Source organism: Trachurus trachurus (genome assembly GCF_905171665.1).
Source record: "Trachurus trachurus genome assembly, chromosome: 13".
In the NCBI taxonomy this organism is placed as follows: domain Eukaryota; kingdom Metazoa; phylum Chordata; class Actinopteri; order Carangiformes; family Carangidae; genus Trachurus; species Trachurus trachurus.
Window position 1 is genome coordinate 17,994,096 of NC_139892.1, and position 25,902 is coordinate 18,019,997.

At 41.7% G+C, this 25,902-nt stretch overlaps 1 protein-coding gene across 1 annotated transcript in view; it reads right to left on the bottom strand.

Annotated features, from left to right (window-relative positions):
* sphkap (SPHK1 interactor, AKAP domain containing) overlaps positions 1-25,902 on the bottom strand; it is a gene marked incomplete at both ends in the record, with an annotated part of 50,927 nt that overhangs the window by 9,840 nt on the left and 15,185 nt on the right. The window contains 4 exons of the mRNA XM_083984332.1: positions 634-774; positions 1,199-1,258; positions 12,882-12,992; positions 14,349-14,451. Coding sequence (XP_083840458.1) covers positions 634-774; positions 1,199-1,258; positions 12,882-12,992; positions 14,349-14,451 — 415 coding nt within the window. The remainder of the gene's footprint in view (positions 1-633; positions 775-1,198; positions 1,259-12,881; positions 12,993-14,348; positions 14,452-25,902) is intronic.

Genomic DNA, 25,902 nt, shown 5'->3' on the forward strand with positions numbered 1-25,902 from the left:
CCTGCAGACACACGCAAAGGTGCACACCCATCATGCATAAACAAAACACACAGGTGACAACGTATATACATACATACACGAATTATGAGACATAAACACACAAACATCTGGAACCTTTAGTAATTCTATGTAGCTATGATGGTTATTTCTCCCTCCTTTATTCCATATACTGTAAAATCATTGGACTTGCTCATGCAACTTTAACTGTCTCTGCAGGTTCCTCAGGCTGTGTATTGATTCTAATAGTGGATTTGAGCAGTGATGTATCTGGAGAGTCCATGAGATGAGGTCGTAACTGTTGGTGTATTTTTATGCCTGTTTAACCTTTTGAAGTTTTCTGAAATACATGCTCTCTATCTCCAAGTGTCATTTCCTGTATGTAAAATGTTGGTTTTCTGTGTGACAAGAGGTTGTGTGATGACAGAGATATTTTTATATCCACGTGGAGTGAAGGAGGGAGGATGTGCCTCCTCCTGTGGATCTGTACCAGCACAAAAGGTTCAAATCATAATCACACAAAATTGCTGTACAAAAGTGAAGAACAGCTTGCACCCTCCGCCTTGTACCGCAGGGCTGGTTAATTCAAAGGCTGAAAACGCTCACAATGATTTGAAGACATCACTGCAAACTCACCTGAGAGGGAGAGTGTGGGTGTGTTTGGCAGGCGTCTGTGGCTTCCAGGCCGCCTAGCAGTAGGATCTCATTTTCTTTCGGCTGGTGGACTGTAAGTAATTCAACGAGCTTTGGCAGATCTGGAGACACCAATGCCAGTTTCTGCAGGAGACATGCCGAGCACAAAGAGACGATGCTAAATGATAACAAAAAAAAAAAGCCCCCCCCCCTCCCCGAGTTACTTCCAAACTGAACATAATTTGTTCTGTGTACTTCCAACTCAGAGACACGTAATTATAAAATCCTTCCTGTGAGAAGTCTTGAACCATGGAATGATTATTGATCGCCCACCAGTGCCACCAGCAGCTGCAGGAGGCTGCTAAATCTGCATATTATCTAAACAAATCAACCCTCTAATTCTGGGTAATGATCCTGAATCCATGGCAACTCAGCCAATGTTTATATGTGGAATACAATGAACCCCTGGGAGATGAAAAGTGGATGGAAAAGGAAAAGGGGTAGCAGGCAGCAAGGACAGAAGGAGGAGGAGGATGATGAGGAGGGAAAGAATGAGGAATCAACTCACCTTGTTGTTTTTGTCATTACGACAGTCTGTTTTCTGAGGGTCCAGATTTACAAAACAGATCTGAAAGACAGAAAGAGAAAGACAGATTTACCACGAGAGGCGGATTGGACCGCAAAAGCTGAGCAGAAGAAGCAACAACAGCAACAACAACAGCCATTTCTTTGTCACAGTTTCTGGCTGAATAATAGCTTTCCTCTAAGTGACTCCCAATTTAAAACTACAGCAGCTGTTTGTTGTGAATAACCACTGTAAGGCACCTTCGTTCATTTGCAGAGCTCTTTCTAAGAAAACTCCCCTGTGTCGCAGGGGCTGCTAGAAGCAGGTGTAAACCTGCTACGATTGTCTTAGCAAGTCTGTCTTTTTTTTCTTTTTTTCCCCCTGCCTCCCTCACTCTGCCCTTGTCACATTCGGTGCGTCCCCTTCTCTTCCCACCTCACCCGCCTTTGCATCCGGCTGCAGGTTTAATGGTCTGTGTGGAGTCCTCGTGTCAGTGCTGGGAGTCTGGGACTGTCCAACGTTTGCTGTTGGATTCGACAGCACACAAGCCTCTGATCTGAGTCTGCATAGCCAAGTTAGTCCTGTGCGGCTAAAAGGATAAAGCATTGCAGCAGCAGCAGCAGCAGCATTTGGAGGGGGGTGGGATGTTGCTCCCACATGAGCAGCCATACTAAGCATGTGTATTCAGGGTACTGTGAAGTGCTTTGAGAGAAGTGACATGTTTGTGCATCAGTCAGGAAAATAGACTTTTCTATATATGTTTATCGTCTAAATGCTATCATGCTTGTCACTAATAATCAAACCCAGTCCTGAGACAGACGCAGAGACAGTTTCCATCTTTTCAATGCAAAACAGACACAAGCTGGATTCTGCTCTCTCCCTTTTTCCTCTGGCATCTGCATATCCACTCTACCTGCTGCCATCTTTCCACCTTCTCTCCTCTCTAGACCTGTGAAAAATATATAGTTTCAAATAATCCCATCTTGACACACATCTGTGTTTGAAATAATTTCCTTTGAACTACCTGAGATGTGCTTGATTCATCCTGCTAGGCTTCTAAACAGCCTCAGTGCTGGTGAGATAGCATGATTTTTATCCTTTTTTTCTGTACCTCCCCGTGTGTCTGCGTTGTATTTAACAAGATCTTTTTCACATGCAGAAAGTCATGTCAAAATAGATCCTGCACATCACACTGTCTGTTTCTGGCTGCAGATTTGAAAATGAAGCAAAGGATGAAAAAGAAATGCTGCAATAAATAGGTCAACAGAAAAATTATATTATAAAATAAGGCTGTAATTTGGATGCACTTTGTGCATTTTCTGTCCGTTAAAAGACTCATGATTGACTCATCAAAGTACAGGCTAAGATTAAGAGGGAACAATACCAGAAAAACAACAAAACCCTGTCTGCAAAGCCACATTGCATGAGCCAAAATGTCCTTCGGTAATGCAGCACTTTCAAAACAGGCCAATTTCTCCCCCCCTCACCTCCAATCTGGCATCCTGCAGTCAAAAACAATATTTTACAAACTAGCACGTCTAATGTGATGAAAATTGCCGCTTGAAAATCGAGTCAGTCAAGTATAAAAAATGTGAACTCAATGACAGCTGACAAAGACAGAATATTTGAAAAGGTTTTCCTATCTCACCCATATGTGTGTGTGTGTGTGTGTGTTTTCCTCATTTGCCCTTCATGGATTCCATATGTCATTTATAACATTTATCTGAATACCAGGAGGTTTCCTTCTTTTGTTACCTTTCCCTCCAGATAACAGCCCGAGGAACACAAACAATTGCTCATTGGCTTGTCTGTTGTTCAGATCAGTTTAGTGAGTGTGATGAGGAACTGTCAGAATAGCTGTTAAATGTCAATGATATACACATAGGACCTGAGATTATTCTTCAACATTTCCTGAAAACAAATGATGCATCCATTGTATTTGGACTGTATGATTGTTTAATGCATGTTGTGATGCACAACTCATTGATTTCTATCCATACTATGACCCCCATGCTCAGGAGACCTCTATAGTAGGTACTGATGGAAATCAACTCAGAAAAGGAGTGTCGACACCTTCCCACTACCAGCACCTCGCCTGCAGATGACACTGAGATTGAGGCGAATGCGAGGCGAGTGATCCACGATTTTGACCTTGAGAGGGGTTGAAGCAATTTAACCCCATCAGACGGCGAGAGCCGAGAGGCAGTTGTTCTAAATTTGGGTCGCAGAGGACCGTCTAGTCCTTTCTGTGTCCATGTGTGAGATGAGCCCAGGGACACGCTCCGATTCTATCACTTCCTCACAGACATGCCAGACAACACTGGCTTGCATAAGCCTGTCTCTGAAGGACTGACCACATAAACATCAGCTGAGGGATACAGAAAGCGAAGTAGAGAAAGACGTATGTAGACATTGGGAGGGAATATGACGATGTGGGGCTAAACTGATACAGTGAGAGTAAAGTAAAACACTCAAGGGCTTGAAAATTGCTTTGGATGAGAGAGATGGGCAGTAAAACTGTTCAGAAAAGTAATGTTGTTATGGTTTGACAGTTAAAGCTCCAATAACTGATCGTTTGGCCACTTGGGGGCAGTAGAAACGAACTCTGAACAAAACACTATCATTACCTTTTAAGAGGACACGGTAAATTTATATAACAAGTCAAGCAGATGCAGAGAATATCAACATTCATCTTGAGTTGTGTATCTGAGTTGTGAACTTGAAGAACGTATTTATATTCAAAATTCTTGATATGAATGTCCTTTATTTCCCACCATGTTGTGTCCACACTGTAGCTGCAGCAGAGGTTTTGCTGTCTTTCCAGGCTTTCTCGCATCACTAGGTGCTCAGCTCATGTTAATCTGAAGTCGTGTTCAACATTGGCCCAGCCAGCCAAAGTGAAACTCGGGGTGACTCTGACCACCTGTGCTCATGGAGCGCTAAGACCAAACTGGACAGCAGCACCAGGGATCTAAAAACAGCCTCAGAGACAACGGGCAGCAGCAGAGTTGTGTTTTAGTTTCACCTTCAGAAAAATGTGAACGCTTGAATAGATGGTTGTGCAAGGGAACACGAAGGCCGTCTCTTTGTCCGATCGGCTTCAGGGGCTGCTTTATTTTCATCCCTGACTTTGAAAGTAGTAGTTTGACAAAGCAATCCCAACTCAAGCCAACTCACTAGTTTTCTTTTTCCTCCAACGCAACTTTAAACAGTGTCTCTAACTATATCACGCTTATCACCAGTGATGGAGTTGGCTTACTGTACGATGCTAAATGATAACAAAAAAGGCTTTTTTCTAATTTGTTCTGTGTACTTCCAACTCAGAGACACATAATTATAAAATCCTTCCTGTGAGAAGTCGTGACCCATGGAATGATTATTGATCGCCCACCAATGCCACTATGCAGCAGCTGCAGGAGGCTGCTAAATCTGCATATTATCTAAAAAACAAATCAATGTGTAGACAGTATTGTCATAGTCGCACTGTTTGGTGGCCGGGTGTTGCCGTAATATAGGTACTCCCGCGAGAGCTTATAGTAACGTGTGGAAGAACACACTAGCAGGAATGTTATTGTTAGCTGTTGTGATCACACTAGGTTCCTGAAGCTGGTTGCTAATAAAACGTTACCTTGGACCGACATCACCTCTCATCATTTGACTCAACACAATGTATGTTGCTGTTGACATGTGAGCTCTAGGGGAGAGCGGGGTAAGTAGTGCCAATTTTTACTTAAATTGCCTTTAAAGCAAGGGGATTATAATAATGCCCCCAACTAATAGTTTAGGATGTTGTGCATCCCTGGGAACAATCACTTTGAATCTTAAATCATCTGTTTCAGAAATATAGCTTTAGAAAAAAAAAGAAAATTCTGGCACAACTTGCCCCTGGTGCGGGGTAAGTTGTGCCATTAGAGAAAATACACTGGGGTAAAATGTGCCATTGATAATTGAAGTAAAACAGATCATTTAATCTCACAAATGTTAATGCTATATAAAAGCAAGACATTCAATACAAAATTAAAGCCAGAAGCGGCGATGATCGGGCCCTCACGTGTCCCCATGCAGTCGCGGAGGCCTGAGCCACGCTGGGGGCTGTGGCGCAAAGAAACACAATGTTTCGTTCATCCACCAGGCTACGAGCACAACCAGACTGGGCAGGTGTGTTCAGGGGCAGTCCCTCATCACACATGTTAAGTTTCAAGCAAATCAGTGCCCACTGCCATGTTTCTCCTATACACAGACAGCACTGCCACTGGCACAACTCAACCCAGGCCCTTTGGCACAAATTACCCCAAACTCAGCATTTTGAAAAAAAAAAGGATTCCCCAGCTGTTATGAGCTGGCATAATGCTAACTGTATAGACTCATGGTGTAGCTTAATAAAGCACTAAAACATGTGTGAACTGTTTTCAAAGTTATCTATAATTGTTCAAACACGGCAATCAAAAAACCTTGATCATAGAAATTTTACTTTGGAGGGCAAAAACTTGTTTTTTGAACATAAATGTGCTTTCCTCTCAAGCCATGTGTCTCCCTTCTTGATAGGATGAGTGAAATGGATGCCCCTTCAAAAATATGTGGTCACATGACCAACTTCTTCTATGGTTTTCTAGATAACAGGGGTGGAACTACTTGCCCCATGGCACAAATTACCCCACTCTCCCCTATATGTTTTATGTGGACACATTCAGAAACAGCATGTTGTGCATTTGAGACACACACACACGCACACACACACACCCACACACACACACACACACACACACACACACACACACACACACACACACCATAAAATCACATTTGGCTTTGGACATAAAAAAAAAACTGTTAGGCAGGCAGGTTTCTTTCTAGGACTAGGAATATTGCTTATTCAGATCCTTAGTCCCCAGTTTCAGCACAATATTGTGTGCACACACACGTAGCTAATACAACAAACCATTACAAACATATCGGTCTCCTTTGTCCATCAAAGCTTCACTCCCCTTCAGCAGCCCTCCCTCTCTGCTCACTACTCTGATCCTCCCACACACAGCTGCTGCTCTCAGTCCTTCTGTCTCCTTTTTTTCCTCAACTGTGGCCTTTTTTTTGCTCTTTTTTTTAATATATATTTTTGTAGTTGTGTAGTCCTTCGTGTTACTGTGTGCCATCTTTCTTAGCAAAAAGCAACAATGAAATATAGTTAATAACTTCAGCCTTGGTAGCAGCCGGTGTGACTTACAATCTTCTACTGTAACACAGTAGTTCCTTTAATTCTGCATTATTTACCATCATTATTGTCTGTCCAAAATTAGCAGTAGCAGTAGGATGCATCATCCTTGAATACAGATGTGGAAACAGTGTGTGCTTCATCAACAGCCGTGCCCGTCTACTGCTAAAAGACACACACACACTCATTTACTCACAATTACAATTGATGTTTGGCAGTGAGTTGCTGAGCTTGGAGCCCCAGGCTGACCATCAAGAAGCTGACCCTGTCCCAGTTCTTTTCACGGCATGAATAATATAGATATGTTATGGAAAAATGTTGAACGCAAAGAATGAATCGTATCTCTGGGGAGTTCATACATTCTCCCGTGGGTCAAAAAATGTTTACATTCACGAGAGGATCCTAAATTTACCGGCACATATGGACAGAGTGTGTAAATGCGTTCATTCCTCAAGAGAAGAGGAAAAAAAGGACTATGATGAATGCTTGGTGGATGCTGTGTCATATTTGCAGTGCATACATTTGAATTTGCAAATGAGCTTCACATTAGAAAAGTGTTAAGATATGTTGTCACCACATCATCATTATTATTATTATTATTAATTTTTTTTTTTTTACAATGCTTTTAATGCTAATATCACCATAAGAATATTTTTGCTCTGTGAGAAGAGAAGAGAGAAGAGTGCACATAAGAAATAAGACCTGTAACACTAAATCCTATTATGGTAATGAACATACACTTAAATAATCTATCTAATGGTCCCGGTCCCATTCTATATTTTGTACAAGTTATTTTCCTCCCTCTATTTTTAATGACACATGGTGGACTTCACAGAGAAGGGGCTTCAACTTTTGGCCACACTTTAGACAATGACCCTGCACCACAGACTGTAGATTCTCAACCTGTCTGTCTGAGGTGAAATGTGTAGAGGAAAGGTTTAGGTTTAAAGGGAAGGAGGGTGTTTGTGTTCCTGCTCTGATCCTGCTGTAAGTCAGCGCTCCTGCCACAGCTGATGGCATATTTATTCTGTTCTGCCTCTCTCTGTGCTGAGAAGGGACAGGTCAGGACACGGCACTCCGCCCGAGTGTGAAGTGTTTGAATCCGGTGATGAATGGATCACTCTACTCCTAGGACTACAGCTTCAAAAGAGGAAGGACACTGAAGAAAATAATTTTCAGCATTTGAGAAATGTTCTTGCATTTTGTTGAATTCTCTTATTGGCCTCAATTGAAATTCAGTACTACTCGTTTGGTTTTCCCTCTTGGTTTGCTCTTTTTGTTCAACAACAGAACTTTTATTGCTCATTTTCTCAGAAATATCTTCACCCTAGTCTACACCCACATTAACTGAATAAACACATCGATTAAGAGAAATACAACATGGAAATCAGATGCAGAGATTTGACAACTGTTTGCCTCACGAAGAAGAAAAAAAAAAAAGATCCAGTCTCCCTCAAAACGCTCACCCTGTCGAATCTCTCAGGGATGTGATGAAATGCAGTGTGACTATCACAGCAACATGACACTTCTCTGTGACTTCATGCATTAAAACATGAGTGAGTGATCAAAGGTGACAACATGATGCAGCCAGTGGTGGGTGATGGAGCGAAAACCACAAGCTTTTATCTTTTATTTGCCTCACTATTTATTGGCCTCTCCGCATTCACTATTCGGGAATGTTCCTGAAAACATCAATGCTTAAAACTATGTCGACTCTCAAACAACATGTTCTTATAGAAACCACAAGACAATGGGACTGATGTGGGAAAATTTGGATTTTCAAAATATTCCCTAACCAGTCAACTTCCAGTAAAGTCAGACTATGCTGTTTTAACCTTCAACCAAACCCTCAAAAACTCAATACTATAATTGCTTTGGTAAATTAAAGCCAAAGAAGGCCAAGTCAACAACACAAAAACAATCAGATTCCTCTCCTCCTTGTGCTCTGTGTGTTTTTGTATCTCTCTGCACTTTCCAGTGTTTGTGTGTGGTTTTGTGGCGGCTCCTCTCAATCTCTCCGGATCAGCATTCATTGTCTTTTTCACTCGTTTCCCCCGCTTCTATTTTCCATGCTAGGCCGTCTCTCTCTCTCTCTCTCTGCCTCCCTGTACAGTTCAGGCCAGGACAGGAGAATTTATTTCTCACACGGTGTCATCAATCGTCAGCTACCGCCTGATTGATTGGCTGTGTTGAGCCAGGGAAAAGCCAAATAGAGAATTGAGAGTCAGAGGAGCAATTTGTCACGTCAACGTCCAGGAGCGACGCTGTGGGAGGACGGGCTGCATCTGTTCACTCTTGCATTAAAGTTCCACCCCGATTCATAAAAAAAAGTCTCGATGAAGAGAAAAAAACAAATGACCATTGACTCCTTTATGAAGATTAAGCTGCTTTTGTTTTTACATTTCACGAGGGAAAACAGAGATAAAACTGTCTGCAAAATCTCTGCCCTGGGTAGTGCGAGTGATGTCTTTGTTTTCAAGTTGGCACAAACAGCATCCCAGGTGAAGAATAATGTAGAGAAAGAAGCATTGAGGCATAATGCATAAATCTAGTTTGTGAGACTCTTTAACCAACAGGACATTTGAGCTGATGTACAGACCATCTGCCCTTTGAAATACCACTAAACTTAAGCTCTGTATTTTTCACAACTTGTATCGGTACATGCGCGGAGCTGTAGCAAAGATCAAACACCTCTGAAGAGCTCTTGCATATAACCCACACACAGTTTGAGTCTTGTGTATAACTTGTCCTAGATAATCCAGCTGGTGTCTGGGGGGTTCCAGGAACATTCAATTGAGCACGTGGCTGCTCTCACTTATGAAGTGCGACATGAGTGAGTGAGAACGGTGCTCTTTGCTAAATGACTGCTTGTCCTGTTACCTTGGTAATGATTATCAAACACTTGAGGCATGTTTTAGCGAAGAAGAGTATGGCGGAAAAATGTCAAAACACTCTGCGTGTTACTGGCATTTATTCTGCAGAAGCCAAACCAGCTATCGACCATGACTCAGGAATGAAAAATAAAAACACCAACAAGTTGCACAAGTGATGATTTGGTGGTGAGAACAAAACAACAGGAAGTTTTCAATGCATCACTTAAATAAGGGTTGAAAACCTGAAAACCATGTGATGCTCTAATCATCCTTATGTTATTTATGATTCTCAATGTTGACTACTACTGTGAAATGAGAGAGTCAGTGTAGTAGTCTACAGCCAAGTTAAGGCTACTACACTATAGTGTGTGAGGCTGTGCATCACTATCTCTCTATGGGAAGATCTTTGAGAGTGATACCACTACTCTTGCAGTGGAAACTGAATCACTGAGTCGTGGCTCTGATCAGTGAGTTGCATGTCGTGACTCAGAGACAGTGCTGCCCAGGGGGCTCTCAGGAAGAAAAAAAAATCCATTGAAACAGGGAAATATGAGTTTGAGATGATGTTATTACAGAGAAGTGATTAGGCTCTTTAATGAACCCCAACAAAAACATTGAGCAAAATTTCATCTTTCTTAAAGAAAGACCTTAGTCCGCATTTATTTACAGAGTTCAGCTGGTTTAAATCTATATTCTTTGAAGAAGTACACATGAGTAATTTGTGTTGTTGACAATCATCAACCTTCTTTTAAATTGGTGTCATGTGCCTTGTCATTTGTCCCACAGGACATGCTTACTGGATTTGATATTGATAGATTAGTGTTTCTACTTACAGTAATCTATTCCCACATGCAAAGAACAAAGGCAGGGACAGTATAAAATGGCTAATTTACAACATTATGTTCCAAGATATAAACCTAAATGTTGTGTTTTAAAGGTGTACAGAAAAGAAAATTGAATTTGAGCCCACTTTGGGTCATAACATTAATGTGATAACTCATCTTTCAGACGTTGTAGGCCAAACTTTGTGCAAAATTCTATTTTTGAGTAAATCCGGGATGAAAGTGTGTATTTTTTTTTCCGCATTGGATAATGCAGGCACACGGATTATACGTCAGCCTGTACACGATTCATCAGCCACTGATATTGGATCCGTCATCCGTCATTCAAACGTCTGAGACACGCACACACACACGGAGCTCGGGCTCGCTCCAAGCTTTGAATATCCCGCCCGCTCGATAACGACCAATCAAATTCGTTTTCCTCACTCGGGTAAACTCGTGTTGCAGCTCGTGACAACTCGGCGCGACAAACAGGATAAACGGCCATTTCTGTACACCTTTAAAGTGTTCTTTGAATAAGAATCCATGACTTACAGTATATTATCTCTATTAAATCTAAGTGGGACTGTGCAGCTACTCTGCTGTAGCTCCAGGCATGTCAACCCAAACTCAGACATATTTAGTGGCAAAGAGGACAAAATCATAAGATGAAGCTAAGGTACACTGATTGAATTTATGTAACACTGAGATTGTTTATCTCATATTGATGGCTGTATGTCCAAATATCAAACTACTGAAATCCTCGAGACGTTACAGCAAAGATGAAATTCCACCCAAAAAACATGGTCTATGGTGAGCTGGACAATAAACCCACTTTCTGTCATAGCTGAAAACAGAATTGGCTGCTAAAAGGTAAAGAAATTCAGGTCAGTTCAGTCATGTACAAGTATTTGCTTTGGCTAAATAACGCTGGTGTACACCACAATTTTATTTATTTATTTATTTTAAACTATATTTTTGGGCTTTATGCCTTTAATTGATAGGACAGCTGTAGAGAGACAGGACGTGGGGAGAAAGAGAGAGGGGGAATGACATGCAGCAAAGGGACACCGGTGGAATCGAACTGTGGCCACTGCGGCGAGGACTAAAGCTTCTGCATATCGGGCGCCTGCTCTAACCACTGAGCTAAACAATGCCCCCACCACCACCATTGGTTTTGAAGGTTAAGTAGATATTGGATGTACTGGATGACGATGGTTTGTTTTATCTCTAAACAAACTGTCGAACACAAGGTTAAAGAGATCCGTTTTTCACGTGATATCAGACAGGCAGCTCTACCATCATGTGATAGTTATGTGGAACTGAAACACGAGTTTAAACTGAGTAGATATCTGTTGTTACTATTTGTAAGTTTAGGATGAACAACACCAGAATTCCTAAGGTCACTGTCATATGAGCTGAATAGAAACAATAAGATCTGCAGTATTTGTAACAGAGTCTAAACACAATGAAATATACAGAGAGGAACTCACCAAAGTATTATTTAAACTAATTGTCATCATCGTGGTTAAATCAATACTGTTACTGCACTTACTGCCTTGTGCCACTGTTTTGTTATTAATGCATGTTCTGTTCACACCATGCAATCATGCAGTCTTGAGTCACATAAATAAATGAAAATAGTAATGAACTAAAAAAGGCCATTATGACAGCTTATTTATTTTCAGTCACGGAGTGTGATAAAATAACCACATCAGAGATGCATCTACTACTGTATATAAAACCATCTTCCTTTTAACAGGTTGATCACAGATGACCTGCTGAGACTGAACAGAGCCTTTCACAATCTTTCTGCAGAATAAAATTGCATCATTTATAACCTCTGCTCAAAGAAAATCTTCTGGTGTATTTGAAGCAGGAAAGCACTTTTGAGAAATACTCTTCCATTAACACAGGCAAAAATAAACACAGTTTTCCAACCTAATTACAAAGCACAAATCCTCTATTTTTATTCACAGAAGGGGGGGCAAAGAAAATGGAAAAAAAACACTCAATGACAACATCAGAGGTGACATTGTTTATGAACTGATTAATTGTTATTTAGGATGAAGTGAGCAAAGCCTATGTGCAAGGACCACACCTAACAATGATGTCAATGCAACGACAAGCCTTCAAGTATCCCTCTACATCACAGGAGCATGATGAGAAGTAAAACTGCTGGATGTCAGCACAAAAAAAGGGATTTTGATCAGCTGTTATGTTGCCAACTGCTACAGTGGAGCTGCAGTGTGACCAGCTGTGAAAGAGCAGAGGCATACTGGGAATATCACAGCTGTTAAGATGTATTTTTGTGTAACATCAACTTCGCCTTGATCAGTAACTCTGCTTACAAGCTGTTGCTACATACAGTATAAAGTGCTACTGAAGATTTATTCTTCTAATTGAACACTACAAAGAAACCTCAGCAACAAAATACTGCACCCATAGATCTGAACTGAGTCACATCCATTCTGCCAAAACATTCGCTCAACACAGTACGAGAGGCACATTACACTTTTTGGCAGCTAAATAGCAGCGAGGAAGCAGCCATCATCACCATGCCTACAACACACTCGGAGGCAGCAGGCTGATGAGAGTGCAGTTCTTAGACGTCATCTCACATCAGCTCCACCTGAAGATTCAACCCCCCACCTCACTGTCGCCTCAGGCCACAAACACACCTGCAGCTTCACGTCTCTACAGTCAGAGATGACTTACTGTAGTAGTGCAGCTTTGTTTCCATTAGCGTGCGCATGTTTCATCACCCGCAGTATGCTACTCACCATGGTGCAGCTGCCCTCCGTGTCGTCGTCCAGCAGGCCCAGTCTGCACAGAGCCTTCTCGTTCCTCAGCCAGTACTCGGACGACTCCAGCACGCTGTTACTGCACAGCACCTGCAGCACACAGATAAAGCCCTCTCAGGTAGGAGTAGCATTGAAGTCACACAACACAGAATCCTGGAGAATAACACACACACACACACACACACACACACACGCAATCTTCTGAGTCACCCATTCACTTTCATCTGCCAGTCTCTGTGTTTTCCCCCTCTGGTAGATGGGATCAATTGACCTTTCTCCGGAACCTTCACTTCAGGATAAGTGTGTGCGACAGAGGATCAATAATCTGTCAGCTAACCAGACACTGCACATTATATATACACATCAGTTATTGTCTCCTCCCTGGAGGGACACTTTAATGAAGCCTTTTTGTATGAAACCTACAGCAATGCAGCTGCTTTTGTCGGTGACAAGTGTGCCGCTGACTGACACATTCATTTGTCACAGACTATTGACTTTCCAGCTTTAATAATCACCCAGTTCCAATGCCAAGGATGAATTTAAACATTCCCCTGATGCTAATCACAATGATAGACTTTGCCCATATGGTATATTTCTATCTGTTTTATTTGTAAGACAAGAAAAAGGAAGTTTTCTGTAGTTTGCTTTCCTTAAGCCCAGCAGGCAGAGGATTAAAAAAAACATGTTGTGATTAAAATGATCCTTATGCAGTCACTTTGACGTATGACAGATATTACGTGTGCGCTGTTGTCTTGTCTCAGTGTATTTTTAGTGACAAATCATGCCCCCCCTATGCTTGCACCCTCAGGAATGGGCCATCTGTGCAGGCCCACGTCCAGGTAAAGGTGACGTCGACTCGGCTGCTCTCACTGAGAGCGATCGTATCAAAGGCTGCGGGCACAGGTCAGCTCCAGTTTGAACAAAGCTGTCACCTTGTGTCTCTATGGGACGCTGGAGTGGAAGTCGGTTACGATCATGAGAGGCTGGCTAATTAGGAACACGCACCGGCCGAGTTCACCTGCACATATACACATATAGTCAGGGGTGCACACAAATAGAACTACACACACTTTAAAAGAAAAATTCAATCTAGCCTCCACCTCAGCCTACTGATCTGTACCGTTTCCCCTGTCTCTCCGGTACTGGGAGATGATAAATCTACTGGGTTGACCCCCAGGGTCTGGCTGTGCCTCTTATTACACAACCCCTGGGTGTCACTGGCACCCTGGAGGAGGAAATGAAAATCTCTGGCTCTGCTGGAAACACACAAACAGATAAAGTGATGAGGAACGAGGAGACAGATATGACAGGCAGGTGCACAGAGGATGGGGAAAAAATGAAAAGAAGTGTTTGAGAAGTGGTCGTACAGCAGACATAGGCTACAGAGACACGGTTAGATAGATCGCAGCACAAACACATGAGACCCAGCTCTGGTTTTTTTTTTACCTTCTTGCAGGCGCTGATGGACGAGGCCACAGTGCTGTCTGTGGTGCCTCCCTCCACCTCCACAGCCTCTGAGCCTTCAAACATGGCAGACGACTGGAAGTTACTGCAAGACAAAAAGGGCATGGAGTTGACTTTGTCAGAGCAAATTCTTGTCAAACACTCAACACTTCCCGTTTTCAAAAAATGTACCCAAGCAACATGAAATTTCCCATGTTTACTGAAAAGGGAAAGAGTTTTTGTATTAGTCTTTTGAATATCAAGACCTGCTTGTCGCATTATCATTTATGGGAAGCCAGTGTAGTCAATAAGTTTCTTTTGTGTTGTCTGTGATGTCTTCTCTCTCTGCATTAACACACTCAATGCAGAGAAGAAAAGGCAAAGCCAACTGTGTGCTGGTCCGTTAGAGAACTGCGGCTTTTTGCAGAAGGCTATCAGTGTGTTCAATAGAGCCTGCAGCCAGTTTCCAATTTTCCAAGATACCACACACATACTGTTTACAACTAATGCATTAAAAAAAAACACCACCACCACCACACTGTCACCATAACTGTCAAATGACACGATCTAGGATTAGAGAAAGACAAACAGGAACTGCAACATTTGGTGCATCAGACAAAATTATTCAACAAACTCCAGTGATGAGTATGTCTGTCAGACTATGGTAAGCCTACAAAAAAAGCCACTATCCTAAAGTCAAAAATCCCAGGATGGCGTCATTATCCACCATGCATGCTTTCACTGAGATAAGCCAAATCGAAGCTTATCTGGAATGGCATTAATGAGGATCAATTTGGAAAATAAAGAGGCTGGGATGCATATTTAAATAGGAGCAGCTGCCCCCCCCCCCCCCCCCCCCCCCCCCCCCCCCCCCTTCCTGTAATCCACATATTTCAAAGCAAATTAAAACCATTCCGTTTTGAAAGCTCCCTGGGGGATCATACAACTGGATCTATTTGCAGTTAATGATGTAAATAAGTGTGTCTCTGGAAAAGTGAGGTTTGCACTGAATGGCTGGACACACTGAAATGATGTAGAGATGGTAAGTAGATGTGATGTGCTTTAAATAGGCTGCTGTGTCTGCGAGGCACACATCAAAACAGCCAGCCAACACACACACACAAACACACTCACACAGTGATTCTGCGGTGAATATGTTGGATGCATGCATAAAATAATAAAAATAAATTAGAAGAAAAAAAAAAACAGTGGTGTTCGTGCAAGATTTTGAGTTTTTTTTTTTCTTGCAGTGAATTAAAGGAGAGATGCGGGATAGATTTGTCACGCCACCTCCTTGTCTAATCTTTGCGTTTAACGACCTCTCCATCACGACACCGTGATGATTGACAGGTCGCTGCACTCTCACGTGCTCCCGGGGCCCCAGAAGGTCCCCAGCAGGAATCAACCTGATCAGAGGACACACTTAACCCCTGAAGATGCCCAGGTCCACCGCTGTAATTTACTAACTGGGAACGTTTGTGTGTTTGAGGACTCCAGAGCCCAGTTTACCGCATGGTTACACACGAACCTGGCAACTTACTGCTTAATAATGCGTGCGTATAAAGTTTAGATCCTGAGTGTGGGAGACAATAACTTCAGCTTTGATTGGTAACAACTGAGGAAATTGTTGAAGCTGATAACTGAGGAAATTGTTGAAGCTGATAACTGAGATGTGGAAATCTCTCTTCTCTCCTCTGCCACACATTCAGCCAGGCCAAGCTGAGATATTTTGTTTACTGCACACACACCAACAGTCTGCTGTGAAAGCCTCTTTACTGCAACGCTCTGCATGGATTTTGGGGGCGCGTTTCAAGACCAAACACAAACTGACACGCTTTGCACAGCCAAAAAATAAAAATAAAAAATCACACTACGCTTTTGATCCAACACACTCTGTGCACCTGCTGCCTCACACTTAGCCATTTAATTCCTGTGACATTGTGGAAATAGCTCATATAGGACACTATTAGTTTAAAGGGTGCTGCAAATATCACAGTAAATCCACTTAAAAACAGATATTTGCATGGCACCACTGTACAGTAGATGTTCACTACTGAAGAGCATGCAGTTTCAGTGCCAAAAGATGTATTATGTTAATTTTGTTTGGAAATATGCGCCAATGCTCATCGACAGTGTATGTTTTTCCAAATTGGGATGTGGAGCGGTGTCTTACCTCGGGGTTTTCAGAAGGCACTTTGCGCCTGCCATTCTGTCTTCAAAAAAAAAAAAGGAAAGAAAAGAAGAAGAAGAAGAAAAAAAGAAAGAATACAGAAAAAAGGCAAAGTGTCCTCAACCGGTGTGATTATTTCCTCTGTGGGGGAAGGGGGACAGGGAGAGGAACAGCGGAGCGCCTCCACGCGTAATTGTCCCCGGGAAACTCTACGGTCCAGATGCGCATCCCAGACCGAGCACTGAAGGAATCCCAGACTGTTTTCCCATCACTGGAGGAGGACTGTGATGCACTAAGCGGATACCCCGCGGTATCAGCAACAGCAGCAGCAGCAACAGCAGCAGCAAACCCCTGCTTGCCCTGCGCGTCTGTCCGCCAAATGCTCAGTGCAGGCGCAGGAGCCCTGCATGAATCAAACGTAATGAGCTGCACGACGCAGGCAAGGGCATGGATATGGACAGTGCGCGCTCATGTTGCTGCACGCGCATGTGTGTACAAACAGTGGTACGCGCGCACACGTACGTAGTTGTTTTACCACCAAATCCACATAACGTTGTTAACCACTTACAGTACAGGGCTCTTTAAATAAACTGTAGGCTAATGAATGTATTGATCACGGAGGAGTGATGAAGACAGGCAGGAACCAAACAGTGGGAAAGCATCATGTGTAAAGAGGAAAGGAACCAGCAACAGCAGCAACTATAAATATAGGCTGAATAAATAGTAGGCTATAACTCTCCACCACTACTGAAACTAAAGAAAATGTGATCTGTAGCTGAAATAAACCCAGACACTCCTCTTCAGCCCTTTTATTTCTAACTTGAATGGATTTGAATATGAAGCCACACTGTGACATTTTAGTGACATTTTAACTCATTGTATTTGAGCATGATAATAGGATGATTCCGCTGCGTACAGTATAGGCACGATTATAACGTCTCAAACTTTGATATTGGAGAGTTTTCTATAGTGGCAGACAGGATGTGTGATTATGTTTTAAACCACCATCTATTCTGTTTGTACTTACTGGCTTAACAGCTGTATTTTATACATTTATGTTTTAAAAAATCATGTAAAACTGGTCCTTTCCCAAAGACCCTCCAGAAAATAAAAACCTTTGATATCGAAAAAGGAAAAAGAAGCTTGCATCCCTTCACTGGGATTCCCCTAAACTCTGATGACCAGTGTAGAGTACAAGGAATGCAAAAAACAACCCACAGACACGACTCAGATGGATTCCCAATTACCCACTTGAGATAACTCTCATCCTTGTCATCTCAGCTGTAAATGCTCCTATAGAGAGTAATAGCAATGTTATCTGTATATGATGGACAGAGTAACATTTCCGTCTTTGGTCCATTAGGGAAGTCACCCAAAAAAATGAAGAAGAAAATCAAGAAAGAGCCGTGACCTTTAGCTCTCTATTATCCACCCTAAGTCGGTGTCGGGGGAGTAGTGAAGTGGTGGTGGGCAGAGAATGAGGAGCACAGTGGATATTCAGGGGAGGACAGAGAGAAAGCGGGGGTCTTGATGAGATCTGAATGCATGGTTGGGAGTCAGAGAAATCACACTCTTGATGCCGATTGCTTTCATTCAGCTCCTATCAAAACCCAATTTCCGTGCTGGAAGTCTCTGTGTACAGCCATGCAGCCCACAGGGAACACGTGTGTTTACAAAACACTTGCTAGGGACTTAAAATGCAATACCTTTCCCAGTTCTTGTATACTATTTGTTTAGTTTGAATTAATAAATACATTCAAAGTCCTACAGTAACTGAGCAGTAACTCAAGTAGCTCAGCCACTTTCTCTCAAATCTCTCATTACAGATTTTGATATAAATAGCCGAGGCCCTGCTTTAGCCAGCATGTCTCACAAACTGTGAATGCCCCTCCATGGTTATTCTCTACTAGCTAATTTCATGCTTCTCTGCTGAGTGAAAAAACATCTTCCCAGTTGAATATTTTGTTAAAAAAGCATTCAAATGAGATGCCAGGAAAGCAAAATCTGTCCTTAATGATACAACAGGTACATTTTTTAAGAGGCACCGGAAAAAAACAGCATGACTGAAATCAAAGTATCAATGGGAAATAGGAGCTCCATACAGTCTCACCATAGCCAGACTTATTTTATAAGCATGAAGCAACAAAAGCTGTATGTAACACAATGAATCATCAAATCTTCTGTTTTTTTATGCGGCCACTGTGTCAGAAATGTCACCACCCCCCCATCTTCTGACTGCATGAAAGTGCAAGAATGTTATTACTAAAACCTCCTTAAACATAAAGATACTGTACATTGACAGGATGGGACAACGCTGTGTGCATGTGTGTGCACTGTGCACTATTCTTATGCACACCTCTACATGTGTTTGCAGCACTGGGCAACAGTATCACACCACCTCCCCCGTTAAGCTGTTTGGTTTTGTGCATGAGTGACCTTAAACAGTGTCCCAAATAGAAAATCATCACAAACCCTGTGTGCCACCTGCTCCATCTAAATGTAGATGTAGGATCAGAGTCCAAAAGTGCATCATGACAAAACAGTGATGGATACTATTCAGGATGTTGAATCACTACAACTGTAAGAAAGATATTTAATTCTTTCTTATTTAAAGGTACCATCCCGGGCGGCTCATTTTGTGGCAAAAATATAAAAATCTGAGTATATTGGTTAAGTATTAGACAGTAATTGATGACATAAGTGATTTTTTTCTTCTTCTTTTTTTTGTGGCATTTTTGCCTTTTATTTGATAGCACAGTGAGATAGACAGGAAAGGGGGAGGCAGAGAGAGGGGGAATGACATGCAGGAAAGGTCTGCCTGCGTTGAGGACTATAGCCTCTACATGGGGCGGCTGCCTTAACCACTGCGCCATGCACCGCCCCGACATAAGTGATTTGACATATCAATGACGAAATTTGATCATCTGTGTTAGGAGTAAGGGCTAAAATTTGGCCGACCAATCAAATTAGTCTCAGACAACTTTGGTTGGATGGCCCGTCTGTCCGTCAACGTGCACACTGTTCTGCTCATGTGCTCTATGCAAGCACTTTGATTGTAGCTACACTTTTTCACAGCACATCACAGCCAGCCAGCTGCCAGCCAACTTTTATTGAAAGTATGAAAGACCGTCAGAAGTTACTTGGCTCGTTTTCTCCCCCGGGATGAGGATGGAGGTCGGCCCCAGCAGATCAGCTCAGTAGAGCGGCTGCTGCCGCTGTGACAGCTGTGTGTGTTTTGAACGTTGTTTCAAACTATGTGGGCGCTAATCTTCAATTCGGAGTGACAAATAAAACCTTGAAGCAAGAAGATTTTGCCTTTTGTTTGAGAACTGACATTGATGTAGCCTACATACAATAATTCAGTAATAGTTGTAAATGTACCTTAGTACAAATGCTGGATAAAAGAGACCATAGAGATCAGGAAGCGGGCAAGGGACACCATCAACCGGGACGAGGGGGCGTACACTCTCTCGCACACCTGGGATTCCGTGCTCCAGAGACCACCCAGGGCGGAGGGGGCGCGGTCAGTTCGGCGGACTCTGACAGGTCTGCCGAACCGGCCAGCTGATAAATGACACGTCAGCAGCACGTCGGATGACGCTTCTGAGGAAGACTGGAGTCACAGTCGAAACTGTCAAGCAGGTAACATCACTCTTGATTTCATTGTCTGAACACAAGAAAAATATAACTAATATTTCACCGTTCAAAAGCAAGCTCAGTGCTGTCTGTCCCATAGAAGAACATGACAGCGGCAGCCTGCTGTAGCCGCTCCGTTATATCAGTCGCTCTGCTTGTGGTGCATACTACAACAGTCTCCGGCTGCAATGAAGCACGCGTGCGAGCCGAGCAATGGGGGCGTGGTTTTTGTGATTCCTGATTGGATGGAGGGGCGGGTGTGCAGTTCGAAAAAGAAATCCTTAGAATGAATTTATATTTCTAACTCTATTTTTTTTTGATGGATGGATGGATGGATCGATTAATGCCTGTAAAAGCCCAATACTTTTTGAGACAGTGTCTAAGCTAAATTAGTTTTGATCTCTAGATAGGCTACTCTGTATTTGTACTGAAGACAGTGAATCACTAATCAGAATTTTGTGCATGTGTTTTCAGAATAAACTCAGACTGTATGTGATCGAACTAACATGTCTGGGAGACTGGAACAGACATGCATCCAAACCCAAGTGTGTTGTTGGACTTTCAGTGCAACCAGTGCCTTTTGGAGAGAAAGTGTGCACCATTATCCTCATCTGATGGCGGGCTTTTAGCCCCAAGTGTGGCCATTCACAAAAAAGTATGAACACTCTTGTCTTTAGAAGTGGCTGAATTACACATTGCACAGACTGGTTCATTGAAGCTTATGAAAATCTTTGTCTTGTTTATCTTGTATCATATATTGACTTTTTCTGGCCTTTGTTTCTGGTAGAAAGCCTGCAAACAGCTTGGTGTGGGATTCATGGATTCATACTCAGCATGCGCGATGCTTAAGGTTTAGAAGATATAATATTCCAGCAAAGATCGCGGGGCTTCAAGCTGGTTTGAAAGAGTTTTAAACAGTCGCATAGCAACAGTGAATTACTTTTAGTGTGTGTGTGTTTTTTTTTTCAAAGCAGCTGATAGACTGATGATAAACAGCCGGTAACAGCAAACCGAGAGGCTGATATACATCACAAACTGTTGCACATAAATCTGTGCAAATGATGAACACTGAAAACCAAAAGGAGTTTAACTACACTGATGGTTAGTCTGACACACACACACACACACACACAATATTGGATGCTCAGTGTTTTCCCCCTTTCGCTCTTGACACCACTTTCCCTTTCTTCTCCTCCTAATCACCTCCTCCTCTTCCTCCTTCTTCTATTCTCTTTTTTCTTCTCTGCCCCCACTTCCCTCTTTTTCTTCTTCTCCTCCCTTTTAATCATCCTCTCTGTTGCCATCCACACATCTTAATCCATGGGCTTTTTGGGGGTGGGTAGGTGGGGGGGCAATCTAATCCATTGCACACTTTCTTAAAATAAAAGATGCAAGGACAACTAAAGTGGAGATGAAAGCACAGGCTGCTCTCATCAGCAAAGAGGAGACATCAGACGGAGAGAGGAGTAAAAACCAAATGAAGACCGAATCAGCTGAAGTACAGACTCGCTCACCGTCAAAAACCCTGTCACAGCAGGGCTATTTTTAATATAGTCACAGAGTCTGAGACAGAAACACGTCACGTGAGAGGAGGAAAGTGAGAGAGAGGAGAAGGTATGATGATGAATCTGAGCAGTCGTGATGTGAAAAAGGTATTTATAGTACACGAGGAGAGCAAAGAGTGTGTAAATAAGTAAACGTCAGGTAAAGGTGGGTAATCCTACCTGCAGTTCATGTACGTCTGTGTTTGGTTGTCTGGATCACAGTAGCTCAGATAAATATAGAGGAAACATACAGAAATATGGCTCACTTTTTACACCCAATTACTTGGATTGTAAAGTAAAGATGAGCAGCTCTGATAAAAATACGACAACAAAAAATTAAAACAGGTTATCTTCTATCTCTTTTAGAATAAAACTAACTTAAGAAAACACAATATATCAATTTTGCTGTTGCACTGAGATATTATCTATTTATTTTGTCTGCACAGCGTTGGACGAGTCAATTCTCCACCCTTAATATTGAAACAAGTCCAACTGAGGTAAAAATCCACAAACTGATTTTTAAAAGTTACTGACAGAGGTCTGAAAAGTTCAATGCGAGAGGATAAAACCAACAGAGAATTATATTATGAAATATTAAAGACAATCCTGTCCTCTGGCAGGCATTAAATGAAGTTATCAGCTGGGTTTATGATAAGCCACACTTTGACTCAGCCAGGAAGAGTTAGAGGCAAGAAGACCAGGGATCACCCCACTCATATTTTTACATTATATACTTTTGTAGGGGAGTAAAACTTAGAGACCTTTATGCCTATGTCTCCCCAGTGTGTATTCTGTCTTCCTGGTACTACAACGAGGTGTGGTTAAAATAACGGCAAACAACTTTAGATCAATTTGACTCAATTTTATTAGAAAAAGCCATTAAATATATGAATGGAAATTAGTTAAAGCAGAAGTAAGCGGAATATTTGTGTTAATATAAGTCTTAAATAGTTATATCTTCCGACGGCAATCACTTACATAGAGTGTTTGGTCTGAAACACGGGTCTGTCAGTCACTCTGCTCTGCTGTAAGCCGAGGAGAAAACTTCTTGTATACTTCCTTGTATCCTACAAGCTTTATCCAATGAGGAGAGAGAACGGCATGAAGGGCTGTGTGTGCAGCCAAGGGATGCGCGTGAATGTGGTGACGTAGGGACGAGGACCAATAGATTCACGACGAGGGCGGGGCTGCTAACTCCATCGGCTGACAAGAAGTTAGCCAAAACGACCGGATCGCTTACTTCTGCTTTAACCAGTTAACCAACAATCACCAGTAAACACTGTCTATCGGATTCTGTTGTCAAGGAATCTGAAATCAGACTTAGTTCAGGGATGGCAGATATAGGTTTAAAAAAAAACACTCAGTGATCTTTAAAGAATAGCCCTGATGCCTGTGTTGAAGTATTCAGAAGTTTTTAGAACATCTTTTCTATTCAACTCAGAGGTACCCAGTGAAACTATCAGATAACAGGTCCACTGGTACTAAATATAAAAGTCTCAGCAAAGTAGCACTACATATTGATGGTTAACATATCAATTATTGTAATGTCCAAAAGGTGAAGACCACACTATAGCCAGTAAAATGCTATCCCAGAGACAGGTATTGCTACACACTTAACGTGTGGGAGTTCTAATATAGCAGAAAACTCAAAGGTTAGGTCTTTGCTCTTTCCCTTAAGTATCCAACCAGAACAAAGACACTTTTCTAATTACATAATAAATGGAAATTTGCATAGAGACACCATTCACATCGGGAGACCTTTGATATTTAGGGAGTATGACAATGAAAAGAGGTAGTAGGAGGACCCCTCTAGAACAGTGGTCATTTAGTAAAAGTAAGTCTACTTTGGGTGTTTTAACCACTTAGACCTTATTTCTTGCAATGAGACCATCAGAATGATACTAATCATGAACAAATTGACATCACTTGTGTAATAAATACATCTCAGATTCAACATTTCAAGAAGTCAATGTGCTCTTGCTGTTAAGGAAACACTGCAAGAGCCACCAGATGATGATGATGATGATGATGATGACGATGAGGTTAATCATACAGTAGGTGCCTTATTAGTTTAGTTTAGTTTAATAAGTTTATTTGTATCAGGGACAATGTACAAAATAACATTAGTCTCGAGATGAGACGAGATGCCTTGTACCGGATTTAGCTTACTAGCTACTTTCCATCCGTAGTCCCTGGGCAGGTGAATAAGAACAATAGAAATATAAGAATTATCAATTTACATAGCATTCTAAACATCCATACACATATGCATATACACCCTCTCACACATCACAAACACTCAGGACATAGTCCTATTTCATATCAGTTAAGAATAATTTAGGCTCAAGATTAATGCTGACATGTCTGATTTCTTAGGATCCATTGTTTGACTTCCCGGGAGAAAACATTGAAGTCTGTACAAAGTTTCAGATTAGTTGGAAGATTGTTCCATGATTTGACAGATTTAAAAGAAAAGGCAGATTGAGCAAAGGCAGAGCTACGCTTGGGGATGTTACAATCTCCACTTGAGACAGATCTTAAAACTCTGGTGGAATGCTCAGAGCAGAGTTTAACAAAGGTTTTCAATGGGGGAGGGGCAACATTATGAATTATTTTGTACACTAGACGGACATTAGAATACATCATTAGATTATCAAAGCTAAGCATTTTATATTTGTTTAGTATTTCACAGTGATGATACTGTCGTGACTTTCTGTCTAATATTTTCAGTGCTTGTTTGTGAAGTGACCTGATGGGTTTCAGGACAGACGGACTCGCCTGAGACCAACAGGACATACAGTAATTATAATGTGACAAAATCATGGCATTGAAATAAGTTTTTGCGGCTTCAACTGTTAATGAGTTCCTGATGTTTCTAAAATTTAACAAGTTATATTTCAGCGTGTGGCTCATTTTCTTAACATGGCCCTTAAATGTAAGAGTGGAATCTAGTATCACACCCAGGTATTTGAACTCATTGACATTTTTTATTATTTCTCCATATATTATTTCTTCATTCAATTACAAATGATCAAGAGAACAATACAAACTGGGCCCTGCCAATCTGGGGGAAACTTCCACTGTTTCAGAGATAAGAGTTTAGGGTAGAGGTAGGTTGAACGGTCTTACACTTTTCAATTATTTTCTAACTTACATGGCTATAAATGTTTCATTAAACTAAGCAGAATGAACATTAATATTTTAGCAAATTTTCTTTTGCTTCTTCTGATTTGTGTCGCACAATTTCAGGTTTTTTGCGGTCTTATAAAGCTGCCAAGTATTTTAATATACAGAAATTATGTTTTTTTAAATCTTATTATTTTTTATTTAAACAGATCCACTAAGTAGCTAAATATTATATGAATAATTCATAATGAATCATTTTCAGTTATCTTTCCACCATTATCAGTAGGACAAATGCCACATACTGTTTGCTTCCAGCCTCTTTTTTGACCTTTCATAGACAAAACCCTGAAAAAATAATTGGTAGATTAATTGACATGACAAATCATTAGTTGCAACCTTGGTCAAACAATTCCTCAGGCCTTTTGGAAGATGTTTTCCAACATATTCTTCATTGATGAGATCTCTAGACACAACCTGCTCCACACTGTCCAGCATCAACAGCACAGCGGATGTGGGTAAGGGCAGGTAGCTGTTAACACCTGAATCAGGGTTGTGGTTCGACCAGGACTTGAGATGTGGTTAACTGGACCAGGTCACAGGATATCGTCAAGCCTCGCAGTTGTCTGTTGCCATTACACTTACTACCAACCTTACTGGAGAGAAAAATAAAAACATCTTTCTTTTCCTTTCAACTGCTCCGAAATGAAAACCAGTGATCACTTTCACATAAAACCCAAACACTTGAATCAACATACATGACCAGGGGGCAGTGCCAGATAGCTGTGAACATTAACCAGAGTATTCACAAGCTGATAGTCAGTTCTGGGAAGCAATTTGAGGTAATGGCCTTGTTAATCAGAGTAATCACAGCCCCCGCTCACCTCAGTCATTCCAGATTTATTTTAGTTTAACCTTTCCATCTATCTTCCTTTCCACCTGTGCTCTCACCATAATGGAAACTTATGATTACAGAACCTGATCATTATAAACTCATGAAAAGGTTAATGGTGGTGAGAGTCATCGGCTTTGCACGAGCACTGGCTCTCTTCTCAGTTTACATATTGAATAAAAACAAAATGAG